Consider the following 20,591-nt stretch of genomic DNA (forward strand, 5'->3'; position numbering starts at 1 on the left):
CCCAAATATTCGAAAAATACCTAACTGCCCTTCTATAATCGGTAGTTTCGTATAGTGTCTTTAGCTACCGATTACTAGTTTGTTTAAGAATGAGGTATTGCCATAATCGGTAAAATAATAACATATCATATCTACCGATTATTAAAGTAGAAAACTCAATTTTATCGGTTTTGCAAAAAAATGAATTTGGGGCAACCGTTTATAATCGATAGAAAATGAACATCATATGACTACCGATTGTATAATTTCCTACACAACCTTTCGACGATTAAAACCATCCAAAACCTAGCCTAAGAATTTCATTTCATTTTCTTTTCTTTTCTTTTCTTTTCAACTCTTCTTCTCTTCTTCTTCCCTTCTGATTGTAGAGAGTAAAAAAAAATATTCCCTCGTTCTCAAACTTCATTTCATTGTCGTCGTTCATCGCCGAATCAAAAACATCGTCGATTCGTCTATAAAACCATGACTGGAACTAATGAACCCACGAGAGCTCGAGTATAAAAAGTGTATCGAGGTGACGATCCAAAAATTGGAGAAAAATAAAAGAACAAAGTGATTGTAACTGCTGCAAATGACAAAGAAGACGACGAACACGACGAACACGAAGAACATGAATAAGATGAAGCCGCTCATGTAGGTGGTGGTGGTGATTCTGATAATCAAACTCTCCAGCAAATTTCCCAAATTAGGTAAGTTTCTATCATTTTATGTGTTTATGTTGCTTCACTTAGACGAATCCATGAAAATAAGTTCAAGGGTTTTTGGTTATTTCCCAGAATCGGTAGTTAGATCTTCATTTTATCTCCCGATCATGTCCATTTTCTATGGTTTTCAGTTACATCTACTAGAATTAGGATTTAATTTTTATATCTTACTTCCGATTATATATAGTTGTTTGCCACTGAACCCTAAAATTGACATAATCGGTAGCTAGGTTATATTTTACCTTACGATTTGAACAGAGGATTAGAACATGTAGGGACACACAATTGGTGCCAAGAATCGGAAGATACTATATAGTATTTGACTTCTGATTCATTGAATCGTATGTTAGACGAGTTCAACCCACTATCGATTATGTAAGTTGTAAAATTTGAAAATTTTGTGATTTTGGCAAAATCCAATTTTGGGGCTACGTTTTAATCGGAAGCCAAAGGCTATTTATTTACTTCCGAGTATGTGCAATCGGTGGATATGCTAGATTGTTTTGTTCTGATTATATATGTTTTATGACATTATCAATTTCTGAACCCAAATTGATGAATATTCGGGAGATAAAACTAGAATATAACTTTCGATTGTGTGTAATCGAATCAGAAAAAAATCTTTTACCCGTGCTTTCAATTGTTCATAATCGGAAGTTTATATTTTAGTTATGACTTCCGATTGTGTAGTTTGTAGTGCAATTCTTAAGAATCAATTTTATTGTTTAGGGACATGCGAGGTAACAAAGACCAAGGTAAAACTGTTACAGGGCCTCGTCAAAGAGGGGGTAAGAAACTAGGCGCTAGTGCGCGGAGAGAAAGGAGTCAAAAAGGAAATTCTAGCAATGATGGTACTCGATAAGGTGTAGAACCAAATGCTCAACAAGGAACTCAAGAAGAAGTAGAACCAAAAGCTCTAGAAATCACTCAATATGAAGTTGGACAAAGCGTTCCAGAAATTAGATTACAAGAAGAAGGACAACCAAGTGGTACACAAGGAGAAGGAGGAGTTACAAGGAAGCCAATCGCGAAGAAAGCATCATACCTTGTCCCCATTGAGTGAAGATAATCATACCATCAACACAATCAACTTTGTTACTTGAACCTTCCTCAATATCATTTCCCCTACTTGAATTACTCATTTCTAAAAACCATAAGTTTTCCTCTAAAACCTCCTCTTCTTCTTCTCAACTCACAAAAAAAAAATTGATTCTAAAATCTAATTTTAATCTAACATAATCTAACCACACTAATTAAACTAACGTAATTAGGTTTTAATACTAATCATTCAGGGACATTTTAGGTATTTAGAAAATATTTTGCTAAGGGGTGACCCAAATTAGGTTTGGGTGACCTTTTTTTGTCCTCTAGTGGGAGGTCCCCAATTAGTATTCATGACTCCCAATTAAACTAGGTTATATATCTTATTTATTTATACTTTTTCTTTATTTAGTTTAGCTTTGAATAATTGGAACCATTTATTTTTTTTATATTTTTTTGAGTCTGGTCATCTTCCTTATTCTTTTTTACTTATACTCTTTTGAATTTGTGATTCTGATTATTTTTATCCTTATTTTTTTCCATCTTTATTTTCAGATTACTCCAAACAAAGTTCCTTAATACTGGTGGAAATGAATATTGAGAATCATAAATCATATATCTTATAACAAATGAGCAACTAATATTAAGGTTAACCACCTACGTATTTTTTTCTTTATATGTTTTGCGAATTATTAATTTCACTCGTTCTCTGTCAATGTTCCCGTGTTCCTAAAAGCGCTCAACCTAGGAAATGTAGTAGCGAGAACAATAACACTTTCAAATGATTTATTCTTTCGTCTTACCAATCAGATAGGGGACTCATGATCTTCTTCGGATAACTAATTTGTTAGTGTTACTCTGTCCGTTTCCTCCTCGGTATCAAATGTATGATGTTGATTTAAGCCGTTGCATCCAAAAGATTCTACCAAAAAAAAAAAAACTTCCAATACTCCCATGTTTAGAAACATCCCTTTCTTCATTTGATTATGTATAATTTAAATGCCTTAATAGTTCAGTTTTATAATCACTTGCTAAGTTACATGGCTTGGTAAAATAACCATCCTAATATAATCTATGACTCATAATTTTTCTTTCTATTTAATTTCAATTTACCTCACAGATCACAAACTAACCTTCTCATACTTAGTCTCTATCCTATTACTAATTGTTATCCTTGAATGATTTGCGCTTTATTCGTTATATTCTAAAACTTTGATCACAATGCTAAATATTTTATCTCAACTTTGTTGTCATGGATTTTTAGAATTTTAGTATTTTGTTGGATTAGTGACAACGATATCGTGGTTTTAAAACAATACTATCGTAAATAATACATACATTGTTTTTACGCACATGTTTACTACTATAATAGGATTAGTCCTCGGGGGAGTTGAATGTAGTTCAGTTTTTACCCGTTAGTCGTGGGGGATTTCGAAGGAGTCTCTCAAAATCCCCGTTAGTCATGGGAGAGGTTAGAAGAGTTTCCCAAACTCCGTAGAAAATCCCCGTTAGTCGTGGGTGGTGGTGGTGGTGTGTGTGGGGTGGGGGTGGGGGGTGGGGGGTTGAAAGAAACTCTTGAAATCCCTGTTAGTGTGAAAATCCTAAATTTTTAGGGAGTTGGTTGTCTTGGGGAGTTTACAGTGTAATTTTGCTTCACTATAAATCTCTCAAAAGAGTAGAGATTTTGGAAGAGTCTCCCAAATTCTCTACACTCAAAAAACCAAAATCTCTCGAACTTCCTACACTCTCTTACACTCCTTCAAAAATCCCCAAGATTCACAATACATTAAACTCCCCCCAACTCACCCATGGACCAACCAATTGTAAGATAGTGCAAAGAAGATATTGATAACATACATATGTTTACCGCTATAATTTTTATCCAATGATGGATAAATGAGTCTATTGTTATCAGGTTCAGTGGTTAACCATTTGACTGAGTAGCTAACCATGGTTTTATCATTTTTATGCAGCAAATAACCAAAAATTTGGAAGGTAAATATCGTAGAATGTGTAGGAGTTTTGATGTACTAGAGATCTTTTTGTGTTATTGAATTCATAAGAACATAGAATGCAATATTTATTGTTGATTCCATACTGGGTTTTAATCTTTTTGGATTATTCTTAAAGGGAAAAAAGTCAACAAGGATCTGGACATTTTTAATGCCTAGTTAACTATCCAGGGCGAATGAACTCAGATGGCGTAATTTTTTAATAACTCACATAGTTCAATGTTTTGGTTTTGCACGATCACTTAAATAAGGGATTCAGAAGTGAAATATCATTTTAAATGACCAATAAGATACCTTTGTAAACTATAAAACACTATAACATTTTTTTTTTCAGAGTGTGAAAATTAATCATGATAAATTTGTGGCTTGAGGATACAACTCTAACATATTCAGGAAGATGTGAAAGTTTCAAAAATAGTAGAAATAAATCATATATGGGTACATGAGAAAGGATTTGTATACTGAAGAAGGGAAATATCAATCAATTTTTTCTTCACTTTTAATACGGAGGGTAACACGATAAGTAATAAGTAGTAAATCTAACATCCAAACGTCGGAATATGCATTTCAAATAAAAATTATGCCTGTGCTGTTACGGCATGGGTTAAGCCTTAGTAACACTCATATAGTTGAGTTAATTAACTTCCATATTTACGTCAAAAGTTGTACTCTTTTCCCTTCGTAACAGGTTTTTCCCATGTATTTTTCCTGATAAGGTTTTTTTTCCCAATTTATGAGTCATAATATTATAGTCAACAAAAGTTAAGAGCTAACAAAATTTAATTGTATGAATTATTGAATCCAAGAGATTCCACAAGGCCAATCCACACAAAAATATTCCTTACTAAATGTCTTAACATCATTTTTATTCAACGATAGATAAATGAGTCTACTGGTATCAGGTTCAGTGGTTAACCATTTGACTGAGTAGCTAACCATGGTTTCATCATTTTTATGCAGCAAATAACCAAAACTTTGGAAGGTAAATATCGTAGAATGTGTAGGAGTTTTGATGTACTAGAGATCTTATTGTGTTATTGAATTCATAAGAACATAGAATGTAATATTTATTGTTGATTCCATACTGGGTTTTAATCTTTTTTGGATTATTCTTAAAGGGAAAAAATTCAACAAGGATTTGGAAATTTTTAATGCCTAGCTAACTATCCAGGGTGAATGAACTCAGATGGCGTAATTTTTTAATAACTCACATAGTTCAATGTTTTGGTGTTGCACAATCATTAAAATAAGGGATTCAGGAGTGCAGTATCATCTCAAATGACCCATAAGATACCATTGTAAACTATAAAACACTAAAACGTTTTTTTTTCTTTTTTTCTTTTTTAGAGTGTGAAACTTAATCATGATAAGAGGATGCAACTCTAACATATTCAGAAAGATGTGAAAGTTTCAAGCACACTAGAAATAAATCATATATGGGTACATGAGAAAGAATTTGTAGACTGAAGACTGGAAATATCAATCAATTGTTTCTTCATTTTTAATAAAGAGGGTAACACGATAAGTAATAAGTAGTGAATCTAATATTCAAATGCCGGAAAATGCATTTCAAATAAAAATTATGCCCATGCTGTTAAGCCCTAGTAATACTCATATAGTTGAGTTAATTAGCATCCATATTTACGTCAAAAGTTGTACTATTTTCCCTTTGTTTCAGGTTTTTTCCCATGTAGTTTTCCTAACAAGGTTTTAACGAGGCAACATCTCGTTGACGTTTAATTTTCTTTCAAAATTTTGATATTTGCGCTCTTTTTCCTTCGTCCATTTTTTTTCTCATTGGGTTTTACTGGCAAGGTTTTAGCGAGGCAAATTTATTCAACATGGTGGTCATCCAAGGGGGAGTTGTATGGATTTTGGTTATTTGGTGGATTCCCACCATTAACTAGGTCATTTTGTTAGACCACATCAATATAACCATCTCCAATGAATTTGGATATCATTCTCATCCATAGTATGACTATAAAATTTGTACACTATGGTACTGTAACTATGTATTGGAACTTTGTTGAAGAAATTACATTAACCACTTCTACAAATCATCTAAGCTAGTAATCCAATAAGCAAGTCCTTAGTGTATTTAAAGAAGCGTGAAGACTCGAGAACACTACCATTAGAAGACTAACACAAAAGAAGACTTCATCAAATGGGAAATTTCTCATAAAACCATTGCTCTCCAGCATTCAAGAAATTTATTTATCGAAATTGCCTCAACTCGAAGATTTGCAAGCCAAGATTTAACTGAAGTACTTATCGGGGGGGAGGGATATCAAATTAGAATGTATTTACTGGACTATCACGTAGTACCCTTTTTCCTTCATCAAGGTTTTTTCCATTGGGTTTTCCTTGTCAAGGTTTTAATGAGGCAAAATTTGCTTGTCCAAATTTTTTCTAATTTTTCTCAATTTGTACTATTTTCCCTTTGATTAGGTTTTTGCCTTGTGGAATTTCCTGACAAGGTTTTAACGAGGCAATTAGCTTAGACACAATGTCATCAGGGGGGTGTTATAAACGTGTAATTATGTTAAGAATATCTAAGGTAAATCTCGATTATTACTGGGATGCCCTTGTGTTTAGACCTATAAATAGAGGCTCTAATGTTTGTCTATCGGATTGATTAATGAGAATTCTTTCTTTTTTTCCTCCCACTTTTATGTCTCTTTCTCTATTTCACAAGAAATATCTTACTTTTTTTTTAATTATTTTATGACCGGAGATGGTATTACTTTATTAACGGAGGTAGTATAATTTGTTGGATTGGGCTTATCTTTGTAGTGAAAGATGAAGAGTGTCATGTTGACCTGTTGTATCTATTGAGTAATGACTCGGGGTTAGAGCAGTTCCTATGGGATGAACAAACTCAGAGTTTTTTTATTTTTCTCCCACTATGGAATGAACAAACATGGAAAATGGATGTTCAAAACAACAGATTTGTTGATTTGAACATCGAGTCGGAAACAACAAGCGCGCGTCTGAGGTAATGACGGGCATCATTACTACCAACGCTGGCGCTCGAAAGGAAAACACCAGCGTTAAAATATTGAACGCGCGTTTTTTACATATGGCGCCCGCGTCCGTGTTAAAGACGCCAGTGTCTGACCCAATGTCGGCTCAATCTGAACGGCTGGAAAAATCTTGTGATCCAACGACAACATTTTTTAAATCTATAAATACTCCTCATTTGAACTCCAAATTCACACATTCTACACATTCTTCACTCTCAAAGCATCTACAAAAATTCCTCCCAGAGTTCGTGCTGTTTGATTCACTCAACAAGAGGATTTCGCTATTTGCAGAGCCTTTGTTTTTCACACACAAGATGCTGTCACGAGTAATGTAGCTGAATCGACGATTACTTTCTGAGAGAAAGTTTACAGAACATTCACCGCTGAAACGGGGAACATCCATGGGCGTGAATCTGGCGAATTGCATCATCGTTTTAGTTTAATTAGTATGAATGTATTGGAGTTCATGGCTTTACTGTTGGAGAATCACAAAAATAATCTCAACGTTAAAGCCGAACATGAAGTGGAACTCAGAACTCTTGCGACGTTGCCAGTAAGTCACGGGGGTCGTCCTTTCGACTTCAATGCTTGTTCCAGCATTCTTAGGTGGTCAACAAATACAATCCCCCACTCTAGAGCAATTCCACCACCCACCGAGAATTAGGACGCCCATGTAGTAGTTGTTTTAATCTAATATATTTATTTTATTTTCATGTATGATGTTTTTGTTCAATGCAGTACGTTTTTATTTATGATATTAATATTGATGGTGCAATTTTTAATCCAGGAAAAATTTAAATTACTGACGTGCAAATACGAAGATAATCGTAATAACATAACACCATAGTGAATCGATTTGTCCTACAACTTCAATCAACCCACTCCACCAAAAAAACACCTGGGACATTCCCAGAAATGCCTTCCATATGTGTCTTCTTCAGATGAAGTCCGCAAATGCATAAAAGTCCTGCAACCGGGCTTTGAGCATGAACTGATTCTCTGTGGACAGTGTTTGTATTCGTGATCTCCATATCCACAATGCTTGCAGTGTAATAACTCCTTCTTCAATTTGGACTTAAGTTTGAAGTTTTTGCAGAGTGTTGCAATCTTTCTTCTTCTTCTTCTTCTTTTTTAATCTTCATAGCATCATCTAGCATATGTGGTTCCTCTGGAGAAATGGGATCTTGACATTGCAAATACCTGAGCTTTTCCGGTTGTGATTCAATCACCATTCTGATGCGTGAACAACCTTCCCGCGGACACTTTGAATATATCCAAAGACATTGCATAAGACTGTGGTTATCCATGAAACATAATGGACAAACCTCTTTTGCTTCGATACATAATATTTGCTTCGCTTTGTCTTTAGAAAAGATGGTGGATAATGATCAAGAAATCGGTTGGTGTGGTTTAGAATAAAACCTAATGATGTATTTATAATAAAAATGGGCGTTGGTATTTATAGTTTGATGTTATTTGAAAGTTTAAATTATAATAAATTTCGCTTAATCTTAAGTGGAAATCTATTTTCATTCATTGATGCCAATTCTTTTACAAGATATAAACTTAGGCAATAATAAAACTTACTAAAAACTACTTCAATAAAAATTAAGTACAAGTTTTGGCCTCCTGTTTATCTTTATTTGACGTATCTTCCATTCAACGCGCTCTTTCACAGTTTCGCCTTTGTTTTTGAATTTTTTTGTTGTTAACTTTCAAAACTGTAACCCTTCCTTGCCTTTTAACGGAACATTTTCTAGGAGCAACTTCTAAAACTTTTACTTCCCTCTTAATACCAACGCCCATTTTTATTTTTTCGGTGAAATCCCTAGTTTAATCAAGCAAGAATTTGCAGAAACAAAAATGGGGATAATCAGCAGTGGATTTAAGTTCATACTTGGTACAGGATTTGGGATTTATATTGCTCAGAATTACAATGTTCCAAATATCAAAAAGCTTGCAAACACTGGGATTTTTATGGCTAAACATTTTGAAGAGAATTACAGGAAGCCAAAGAAGAGGGGAGAAGACGATGAATATTAGTTTCAAGAGAGACAGATGGTTATAGAGAATCAACAACTCAGGTTTTTGTTATTATTCTCCGTTTTATTTTGATTTTAATTTTGTTGGTTATGGTGAATAGTAGATTCAACTCAAAGATTATTGTTAAAGGGTATATGAACAAGCTTTGAATTACTACTGACTCTGATTTTAATGGGAAATATGTTTTTTTTTATCAATTAATTAACGAATTTTGCTATTTTTAAGGTTTTTTTTCTTGTTCTCTGTGTGTATGTATGTGTGATTGTTTGATTTTATTTCTATTGAAGCTAAACTTAGTAAAATTGAGTTTTCCATAGACTTTGATTTGATAAAATTGAGTCTGTTCCATGGTGAAAATTGCGTAGTTTGGTAATCCATTGGAGCAGACTGATCTTTGTGGTTATGCTTCAACTAAACATGAACTTTCATTGAAATTTCCGTTGATGTTAAACCAATTTAGTACAATTGTGGGTGATCAGTAGGAAACTCTTTTTAATTTCAACTGCCAGATGAATATAACGGAAAAGTAAAGTTCAACTAATTTGATTGATGTCACAAGGAAGTACTCGTGTACATGCTCCAGTGTCGACAATACGACATTATCTTCACCGTTGATTCATGTTAGTGTTGAACACGGGGAAATTTGTAAGTACCAAATATCTACTTTTCGTTAAGAGTTGTGCCCCTTGATTCTTGAGCATTTGTCTTGGATCTCTTTTGAGCTATTAACCTTAGTATTTTGTACATTGCTTGCTTCAATTTTACTTTCAGCGGGGATCCACAGACCTTAATTTTCCAGTAACAGCTTTACCAGATCCTCTTCACCCCATTGTCAAGTCTTAAACGCCATAGATATTATTATTATTATTTATTTTTTTGTGTGGAATGTCTTCTAATCTCATGCCTATATGCTGAAGACATTCTAGTCCTTGGACTGTTGCCATGGAGTTCTTAAAATATATTCTGCGAAGTTTTTGCAGCATAACAAGGTTGTTTGCAAAGGAAAATTTGCATTCTAGATGTTGTACCTTTATACCCCTGCCCAGGTTTTTACATATGGTCTGCTAACCTTGTATACTTTTCAATTTGATCCTTATGCTTGCAAAAATCTTTAATTAGTCTTCAGCTTGGTTTTGTGCAATGATGAACAACATTTTGGTGTTTTGGAGCACCAACATCATATTGAGATTGTCATCAGTGGAAAAGGAGGGTAAGAGAATCTAAGTTTTTCTTCGGTTATTTATGTTCACTTTAAGCATCAAACATGTATATGTGCATCTGCATGTACAATGGAATGAAATATCTGGTACTACTTCCTTTAACACCGAGCAGGATGACAGTGTTGTATTCGTTACTCACCCATCCAGTATAACTTATAATGCTGAGGAATTCACAACTCATTTGAAGATTGGAATTTCTGTGAATCCTAGTTAAACCACCTATTTATTGTGTGCATGTCTCTTACTCCATTTTACATGCTTTCTAATAACCTTCTCTTGAACACTCATACAGGGTTTTGATGGAAGGATTATATGTTTTGTGTGCTAGAGCAGAAGTGACTTAGTCCTTTGTATTGTATATTCCAGCCTTTTCCTATGTTTTTGAAGTGATGTTTAACTGTTGTCAACAGATTGTTTACTTCATGTGAATTTATGCACAGGTATTGTTCAATTTTGGATCCGTTGAGTGGTTTGTATATCACTGTTTCGGAAAATCAGTTGCATTTTGGTCTGATATAGCCTTGTTATAATCGAGACTAGCTGAGGATTAGCTAGGCAATTCGTGTATTCCGGTTTGTCTCAATTTCCTTTCCGATCTTGGTCATATTTTCTTTTGATCTTATAGTTAAAAATAAGTACTAAAAAGAAGAACTAACAAGAGCAAGATAGAAAAAGATAATGTTATCTGATCAAAAAGATGCTGTGATCTTAGTTTTAGCAGGTTATACTATGTTTGGGAATTTCCTGTTGTCTGTTAGCCCTTACCAGTGCCTATATTTGTGCCCCCGGGCTCAAGCCCAATTGACGTTGTCATGGGTTCACAATCACAAATCTTGGTCTAACTCGTGTGGTTTCCATTTGTCTCCGAGTTACACAGAGACTCGTTTATTCTTTGTCCTATAGGTTAAAATCAGATGTGTGGGTAGAAGAATTGGTATTCTGATTTTGATTCCTTCCTTTGACATCATATGGTAAATTCTTTCTCACGTTCCTCAGGAGTCTACCTTAAGAGTGCAAACTTACCTCTAAAACATGGAATGAACTTCTCTCTCACAGGAAAGGTGGTGTTGGTCTGCTTTTCTCAATTGCATACAACTGGGATAGAAACGTTCAACTTTATTATTGTGATTCTGACAAGATTAAAAGCAGCTAAGATTCCAGTAATGGTCACGAAGAGAAGATATTTTCGTTCGAAATTCTCTCAAAAATAAAACATCCTGTCATGAATAAACGCGAGCATTACATAGATACCATGGTTGGTTCTTGCAATGGTTTGGTTTGGTCTGTTTCTCTACACCCCATCATGAGGTTATTGATCCTGTCTATATTTGTAGTAATCCTTTCACTGGGGAATATTTTAACCTACCGAGATTAAACTGCCAAAAGGGTCTTGTAGTGAGTGGATTTGGGTACCTTAATTCGACGAATTCTTACAAGGTTATTAGAGTTCACTACCCAAATCGATTCTGCTATTTTTGAACCACCATCTGTGGCATTTGTCCAGATATATACTCTTGGAGGTGGTAGTAGTGGTTGGAGAGACATTGGAGAACTCGACTACTTATTGTCCTTTGATGGTATTTTGGCGAATGGATCACTTCACTGGCTAGATAGCATGGACTAGAAGATTGTTGCTTTTGATTTGGCGGATGAAAATTTTCGATTGCTCCCAACTGTACCACCATGTTTTGATGGTAAGCGCACCTCCAAGTTGTTGGGAGGGAATTTATGTGTTATTCATCTGAGAGGTGAGAATGTCGATATATGGTCATTTAAAAATAAGAAGGATACCGTGTTTATTCACCAACTATGACGACTATTAGGAGCCGATTGGCCTCACAAAGAGAAATGAAGTATTGCTGTGGTACAACTCCACGATTCTATGCCTTTATGACCCCAGAAGCGGAGTTTTAAATAAAATTATTGCTGGGGACTCTAAACTAGATAACTTTCAAGCAATTCCACACCGGAACAGCTTTGTTTCACTTGAAGCTCTAGGATTAAGCTCGAAGAAAACTGAAGATAAGAAGAAGAAACGCATGCTGGCACGGGAGCAAAACTAGTAACTTAAACACAACAATCGTAAACTTTAAACAACTTCTTATATATCCTTACTGAATCAAAATGTGTGTCACCAATTATGCCATTCTCTTGATGATGATAAACAAAAGAAAGATTTATACTAATCACAATTGCCATAGCAGTAAAATGAAAACAAGCAAACAACATATAAAACAGATTTGAGTAACCCATTTGTGATCCTTTAGTTGATCCTCCTGCAATTCACTCGAATTTGTCCTGAATTTCCTTCCAACGGCTTATTCCTTCCCATTTTAATCATAGACTTTGCAAAATCAGCTGCAAAAGCACCAGCATGAGTACTGTACTTCTTCACCAATGCATCAGTTGATACGCCGTTAAATAAAGCCTGATCTGAATGAAGTAATCCTCTTCTCTTCACCAGATTCTTGAAGTACAATGTATCGAATTCGACAGCCGTGGGATCGAATGGAGCAAGTCTGGTGTCCCCCCCAGAAGGTGGACAAGTCAATTTTCGATTCCTAGCAAATAACGGGTCGATGTTGGATTCATTGTAAATCCGGTTTTTGAAGTTGTTACATTGAGAAAACCCTATGGCATGTCCTCCAGATAATGCAACTAGGTCTGTTTCATCTAATCCCGCGTTCTGGAAGCTGGTTTTGAGAGCTGGGAGGTCCATGAAAGGAGCTGGCAAGGCATTGTTGGCATCAGTTCGGCTGGCTGTGGTCGAGTCTCTTCGGCCTAGTTCTACCTTCCACGTTTTCCCTCCTAACTGCAGTAGCATGTGCATGAAAACAGTATCAAAATTAGTAACACATTTTTTTCTCGTAATTAAGAGCCAAATTTATCCTAATCAATGCAATATAATTTTTGTTCACCTGGACGACAGAGTCGCGAGCAGCAACAGCTAAGATATCAGCACAAGAGACAACTTGAGCGCCACAGACTTTGTCCACCTCTGCCTTGATCCTGTCCACCACTTCAAATCCTCTTAACGAGTTGTTATTACCAAATGCAGTTTTTTTCCCCATCTATTGTTGATGTGCAATCAAGAAGAACTGATCCATCACATCCCTTCAATATTCAAGAAACGGAGTTAGTGCAATCTCACCTGACATGGTTAATAAATGAGTGACTGATCAATAATATTCAAGCTTACATTAACGAAGCAGTCGTGGAAACGGAGGCGAAGCAAAGAAGCGCCCATTCGACCCTCACGGTTCACAGCATCCGTTACCACTTTCTTAATTGTTGGAAGGGCTTTTGGGAAAACTTTATGATAAAAAGTAGTTGAGAGTGCGTCTGTGGAAGGTACCATCGTCACCGATACCAAAACTACCACAAGAAGAAGAAAATAAGCGAAGCCATTACCATCTGCCATGTTAATCAACTCGCTGTCTGTGCTCTAAATTCTCAAACTAGCTCTAGGTTTATACAATTATAACTATGCTTGATTGTATTGTATTGTTCGTGTATATTACTTATCAGCTAAAGTGGCATTGGTATTTATAGCTTGCCAGGATACTGATTTTAGGAGCATGCATAAATGCATTACAATAGTGTTGAGAGAGTAGGTTTTGAAGTCAAAGCTTTGCCACAAACCCCCCATAATAGAATAACCAAGGATGGCTATGAGCTTTGTTCTTGGATTATAGCTCGTAACAATTAATATATTTATTGATTTAATTTGCGTATAAATATTATTTTTGATTATTCAGCCTAATAATTCGCAAATACGCCAAACTCCATATACTGTATCTGGCTAAGCAAGAAGGTAGGAAGACAGTTTTATGAAAAAGATAAATATACCGTATATAATTATGCGACAGATTTGAACCTGCAGTCTTCCACAGCGGCTACCTAGCTAGTTTGAAACGTTACTGTGCGATATAAACACATGTTTAATCAGCTTGCTGCAAGTGGCAAGTTTGCATGCTTCATTTTTCATTATTTACATACTGCTTCCGGGATGAAAACTCTTTTTTTCTTCTTCTTTTCCTTATCGGTCAGTTGGACTTTTTAGGCCTAATTCTGTCACTCTTGGGCCTAAGCTAAGATCGGTTCTCTGTATCACTGTATGTATTACACTCGTAGTTTTTTCTTTTTTAAATGAACATGTGCTTATTGATGAAAGACCTAGTGAACTTGTTGGTGCTTATGTAGAGTGTGTTTGGGATGCTATTAAAATGGAAGATGATACCATCAATAGATTCAGAAGGCTGTTTCTAGGCATATCAAGTGAAGACAAAAAGGAATGTCAAATAACAAAATCAGAAAGTCCCTTAACCAAAAAAGATTTATAATGACAAATCTGTCCTTTATGTATTAGTGTTAATAATCTGGATTAATGATTAAAATTTTTGTTTAGTGATTAAGATAATTTTCAGAATTATAAGGTTTGTTTGTGTAGATGATAAATTTTGGGGGAAATTTTTTTTTTATTGAGAAGGAGAAAGTGAGAAAATTTTTTTTTTGATTCAATGGAGGATGAGGAGGGTCATTCTTCGTACAAAAAACCTAGGAAAATACATATCAAGTACAACAATAATTCCCAAATGGCTGAATGATTTTACACAAACTCAAACTCAAGAACAAACTCAAGGTGATAATTTTTATGAGCCAAATCTATATGATGAAGACATTGATGAGGAACCCAATGCTTCTAGTACACAGGTACACTTCTATACTATGCTTAATCTCACTTTTATAGATCGAAACTATCAAAAGTTTTTATTTTTTCATTGAGGTTTAGCGAACCATGAAGAGGTTCGGCTTACATCTATGAGCCGAACCAATCCCTTGATGAACATATCGGCTAGCTGAAACTGTTTAGGTATGCGCCGAACATATATTTTCCACTTCCAACCCATTTGCTAGACACTAGTTCGGCTTGTATAAAATTTTCCTAGAAATCCGAACCTATTCCTGGGAGTTCTGGAATAAAAAATGTTAATGGTTCGGCTTATATAATGAAAATCGTATGAGCCGAAAGTACCGGTAAAAATCGTTTGGTACAAAATTTGTTGATTGTTCGGCACATATTTAAGATATCGTATAAGACGAACCTATTCCCGAGAGTTCTGGAATAAAAAATGTTAATGGTTTGGCTTATATAATGAAAATCGTATGAGACGAACATATCGGTAAAAATCGTTTGGTACAAAATTTGTTGATTGTTTGGCACATATTTAGAATATCGTATAAGCCGAAACCTATGTATGTACAAGATTCGGCACATTCTATGATCACCGTATAAGCCGAATCTAACTATTAATTTTTCCTTTGTTGTATTGAACCTTGTGATATTCTTTGTAGATCATGTTTGCAGGACCTGTACCGATGGAAAATCAACCTGATCCAGTAGAAGTAATTCACGAAGATACTAAGGATCTCATTATATTCATATTATTTCAATAGTTCCTTCTTTTTCTTTACTCGTGTCTCCACCGGTAGTTTAGCAATATTCTCTAATTTTTTCATCTTAAGTGGTTGAATTAACGGTTGTCATTTTTAATCTCACTTTTGTATACACGAGTAAAGAAAAAGCTTGTATTTGATTCAATGGATGAGGAGGGTACACTTCTATCTTATGTTTAATCTCACTTTTGTAGCTTAAGTAGCTCTAGTTCGGCTTGTTTAAAAATGTCATAATGAGCCGAACCTAATCATGTATGATCTGGAAGAAAAATTATGTGAGGTTCGGGTTATATTGAGAAAATCGTAAGCGCCGAACCTTTTGGTAGTACATGGTTCAGCTATTTACATAATTATTATATAAGCCGAACCTGATCATTTATATTCCTGATAATTGTTGGGGTAAGAGTTTTGTATTGGTTCGGTACATAATTTGAATATCTTAATAGCCGAACCTCGTAAATGTGCTAGGTTCTGCACATATTATGATTATCGAATGCGCCGAACCCCTATGCATCTCTATCTGTGACTAGGTTCGGCTTGAAATTTCATGAAATTTCATGCCGAACTGTTCATATACACTTACAGGAAGCTTTTGTGAAGAACAGTTCGGCTAAAAACACAACTCAATTTTGAGCCGAACCCAACATCTTAACCGTCATTTAATCGATGAAAAACAGCAAATAGGAAATTGAGTTTGTAAAACTTACTTTCTTATCCTCATTTCGGGGTTCGAGATGCAGTCGGTTCAATTTATGGTTCAATTGGTGGTTGATTTTCAGTTTCTACACCTTCATTTTCAATTGGTTCTTCTTCTTCAATTGATGGATTAGAAGACGATTTAGTTTGCCTAGTCCCTGCTTTTCTTTGTACGAGTCATTATGTAGTTGAGTTTAATCGACGATCAAATTTTACGAATCGAGAATTAATCACGGTGATGAATTTTTTTTCGCGGAAGAGGAAGAGTTCGGCTAGAGGAGGAAGAAGAAGAGATGTTCAGGAAACTGATTTTGATTTTTTAGAAAACTGATTTTATATTTTTGTATTAAGGATATATAGGTAATTGAACTACCCATAGGGTACCCCTTATAAGGTCACCCAAAAAAGGACTATTGTTTTTTATGCCTAGAAAGATTTAGGTATGCCTAAAACAACCTTCTAGATTCACCTAACGAGGGCTGTTAGGCTATTAGTATTGACCGTCATATGCTCCATGTTTGGGAATCACTTGTGAGGCCTTGTCATCCTGCTGAGGGTTGTTAGGCTGCATGAGATGAAATACTCTATTAGTATTAGTAGCGGTTAACATCTAACTTACAGGCAGTAGTGTGGATCTCTCTTCTGTGTCCACTTGAATTTCATCAGAAATAATTTTTCATTTAATAGTACTTACGGAAAATATGATGATTTCGTCTTCCGTAATTTTTTTATGGTTTTCACATGGGTAGTCAATTTTCCTTTTGGTTCCCTTTTTCGTTCGGTTATAATCATCGGATTGAGTTACCCTAAGTGTCTCTTTTGAATGAATTTTCTTTTCGACGGATCACAAAAAAGAGAATTAAAACTAAGGCCTTTATCAGGCCTAATGTAAAAACATATTACAGGAAGGTGATATATACTTGGTCTAATAACAACTTAGTTTCACATTTTATATCGAAAATACTGGATATAAAATAATCTGGTTAAATTGGGGTTTATTGTGATTAATTTGGGACTACAACTATAAGACAAAAAATAATATTTTAAAGTAAAATGGATAACCCCTTATCCAACTATTTTACTAAATGCAAAACTACCTCGGATTGATTAGTGCTAATTTGGGAGATTAAATGATGTTTAATCAAGTTAACCCTGAAATCAACTACCATTAATTCATCATCAAAACTTAATTTTTTTTTTTTTTTTTTTTCAAAACTCGATCCAGAATCAATTAATGTTAGTACAGTTGTAAACCGATTCTGGGTTGAGTTTTTCTTGAAGTAAACTGAGAATCGGGTTTTTTAATGCCCAAATAATCCGGTTATGGGAATCGGTGTTTTTATATGCTCACATAAAATCCGATTATACCCTACTTTCAAAAAGAAAATATTCATTACATAGTTTAGGAAATTAGCACATTACATATATAGGATTCAGTATCGGTATTCTAGAATTTGACACATCAAATGTTCATCAATGAACCTCCGAGCACGTAGGTACAACGTCGTATATTTCACTCCTTCCAATGGCCATTGCCTCATCATACTAACTGACGTTCCTGGCTTCATACGGTGAACGACATCCCTGTGATCCTATAAAACAAAACAAAACCGATGGATAGTAATCAAAACACTACACGGATAATAAGTTTTATATTACATAGCATAAGGTTTAGGTAGTTACTATGGTATGACAGACGACCGCGACCCAACTCTCTTTGTACCCCCATAACACCTGTCCTTCATCACCGGATAACCCTTTCACAGGATCATTAGGGCTACGAGGAAACATCTTCTCCGGGTCGGGCATATGGTCCCCTTTCTTATTCTTTGGACTATCGTTCTTACCATCTGTCTTACCTTGTTCTTGAGCAGCGTCTCCTCCTTGGACTTGTTCTTGAGCGTCTCCCCCTTGGACTTGTTCTTGAACTTATGCTATCTTTCTATCACCTTCATCCTCACTTTCTTCTCCATCATCCTCATTTTCTTCTTCATCACCTTCCTCACTTTCTTCCTCATCACCTTGCTTACCACCAATTTCTTCTTCACCGCCTTCATTGCCACTAGTTTATTGTTCATTGATCTCCTCCTCGCCACTTTATTCTTCAGCAACTTCTCTATGACCACCTCCTTCTTCAGTATGTATATCAGAATCAGATTCTTCTTGTGTTGGTTGCTCCGCTTGAGGCGGTGGGTCATTGATGTGGATCGCTTTGGCTTTAGTCCCCGAGCCCCTTCTGTGGGAAGCATTCAAATTTTTACCACCCTCTCGATGAGGTCCCGAAATCTGAGGAGAATCAAAGTCATTTTTCCCCTTATATTTCTTTTCGGCTTGCTTTTGTTGTTTTTCCTTATTTGGCCTATAAAATACGGAGATAAGCGACAAACAACAATGAAATTCAATGCATATTTTTGAATTCAAGGTACACAATCGGTTTACTTGATATACATATAAATACCGATTCCTAACATAAAACATCTAAAATCGGGTTATATAAGTGTCAATGTAATCCGATTTTAACAAGAAAAAGTTACAGAAACATTGGGCATTCTTTCGTACAACAATCGACTTACTCGACACTGTTATAAAACCCGATTGAGATATTACAGTCGACAATCAAATTTTTTATATGCAAATGAAACTCGATTATGGCTAAGCAATGGCTACGCAATCGGGATACTTGGACACATATGTAATCCGATTCTAAAGAAAAAAAATTATAGAAAAAAACGGTTATCCCTACAGATAACAGTCGGGTTATGTGGGTATTAACATTGCCCGATGATGGTTCAAATTTCTCGAACCAGAAAACACATGCAGGACAATCGGGGTATGTGGACATGAACATAAACCATTTATAAACAGAATCGGGTCACAAGTACATTAACATAATCCGATTCTGGTAAACCCGGAAAAATTTGATTTCAAAATTTTCGATTTTTGAGGGATTGTATGTTACTAAAACCTAGTTTAGAGGATTGTGTTGATAGAAAAGTACCTGATTCAACCTAGTTCCTCCTCTTATGAGATCAAAGATTGTTCAACTTCCCCAACCATTTTCTTGGTTTTGTTTCGAATTGCTTCAACAATTCCGGGATTATTCTCACTAGGAAATTTCTTGTTAGTAGAATGCTTCAATCTTGTTTTTTCTTCGTTTTATAGAAGAAGAAAACGATTAATCACTTTTGGATCGTCGATAATGACGATGCTTTGGTTTCAATAAAATGGAAAAAAAGGGAGAAGAAGAAGAGAAGAATCGGTTTATGAGGATGGAAATGAAAATTTGATTTTGTTTTTAAGTTTTATATTAAGAGTTAATGGGGTAAATTGGTAATGTTAATATTTTTTAAGGGATAAATTAGTAGTTTCACTCGTCACTTCTTATTAGATAGATGATTATAGGCCCTAATTAATCACAATAAACCCGGATTTAACGGGGCAAAATAACAAGGAGCAAATTATCATTTACTTCAAGTATCCATCAAAGATGGAGAAGACAAGCGAAAAAAACATCAACATATATACCCCACATGAGTACTAGAGACTTTCCCGTTTTATTTGGCATAAACATAAACCGCTAAGCATCCGACCAAGTGATCTCCGGTTTTGTTTTTACACAACCAGTAACTAGATAGAGTTTTTATTTTTTATTTTTACATAACTAGGTAGATATGAGGTTACTTCTGAATTCGAAAACTTAAGACATATTTAATTCAACAATAATTTTGTGAGGTTTCCTTAGTACTGATTTTTTTGTATATAAGCATCTCATATGACTAAGCATCATACCAAGTAATATCGAGCTCGCCCCAGTCTTCACGAGGAACACCCAACGCTTCCCAAACTGCAGCGGACGCATCGACAATATTATTACGGCACGGTGGTTGATAAGCATGCTCCTCGTCACAACCCATGGTCGAGTCACATTCGTCAACCACCAAAGCTACCACACTCCGTCCGTTGCCTTCTATGGTTATTGAACGTTGACATCGTTCTCCGTCGTTAAACCACCCAGTTGATAACGCTACAACTGGAGTATCATTAGAATGAAATTGCTCATCACATGCTGATGCCCCGCCACCATCTCCGCCTTCCTCGAAACTATTTATCGTTAAGACAGCTCGTTGATCTGTGGGTGAACACGTAAAAGTTTGGTAAGGTTCTCCTGGTTTACAACAGTCGGCATCGAAATCTGTGTTGCATTCACCTGGTGGAGATTCTACACCTATCAGATTTTCACTAGGTTCGCATGTTTGAGCTTCGACTCCCCCAAAAAGCAAAATCGCTGGAAGGAGAACTAGTGATAAAATTACACTGAATGACAAAAATGAATTCATATTCCCTCTTTTCCTTCTTGGTTACTTGACAGTTTGATGTGTATAAGAGACTGAATGG

General features: G+C 35.4%; 2 protein-coding genes, 1 long non-coding RNA gene and 1 pseudogene across 3 annotated transcripts; 1 reads left to right on the forward strand and 3 right to left on the reverse strand.

The window, feature by feature from the left end:
* The first annotated feature begins 8,579 nt into the window (after positions 1-8,579).
* LOC113326156 lies at positions 8,580-10,492 on the forward strand. Its single transcript, XM_026573935.1, has one exon. It carries the CDS (start codon positions 8,644-8,646, stop codon positions 8,821-8,823), a length of 180 nt encoding a protein of 59 aa, XP_026429720.1. The 5' UTR covers positions 8,580-8,643; the 3' UTR covers positions 8,824-10,492.
* Positions 10,493-12,306: 1,814 nt separating this feature from the next.
* On the reverse strand, positions 12,307-13,464 carry LOC113350495 (annotated as a pseudogene).
* A 4,167-nt stretch (positions 13,465-17,631) lies between these two features.
* Positions 17,632-19,526, reverse strand: LOC113326175. The gene is made up of 3 exons (XR_003348347.1): positions 19,195-19,526; positions 17,880-18,555; positions 17,632-17,788 (listed from the first exon to the last, which is right to left on the reverse strand). It is a non-coding gene; the product is annotated as an uncharacterized LOC113326175 (long non-coding RNA).
* A 99-nt stretch (positions 19,527-19,625) lies between these two features.
* LOC113326165 (putative ripening-related protein 1) lies at positions 19,626-20,591 on the reverse strand. The gene has a single exon (XM_026573944.1). The coding sequence runs from the start codon at positions 20,531-20,533 to the stop codon at positions 19,973-19,975; it is 561 nt and encodes a 186-aa protein (XP_026429729.1). The 5' UTR covers positions 20,534-20,591; the 3' UTR covers positions 19,626-19,972.

Source organism: Papaver somniferum, chromosome 1 (assembly GCF_003573695.1).
Source record: "Papaver somniferum cultivar HN1 chromosome 1, ASM357369v1, whole genome shotgun sequence".
NCBI lineage: Eukaryota > Viridiplantae > Streptophyta > Magnoliopsida > Ranunculales > Papaveraceae > Papaver > Papaver somniferum.

Excerpts from the sequence above, each read along its gene's own strand:
- LOC113326165 (XM_026573944.1), bottom strand. The coding sequence starts at position 20,533 with ATGAATTCATTTTTGTCATTCAGTGTAATTTTATCACTAGTTCTCCTT.
- LOC113326156 (XM_026573935.1), top strand. The coding sequence starts at position 8,644 with ATGGGGATAATCAGCAGTGGATTTAAGTTCATACTTGGTACAGGATTT.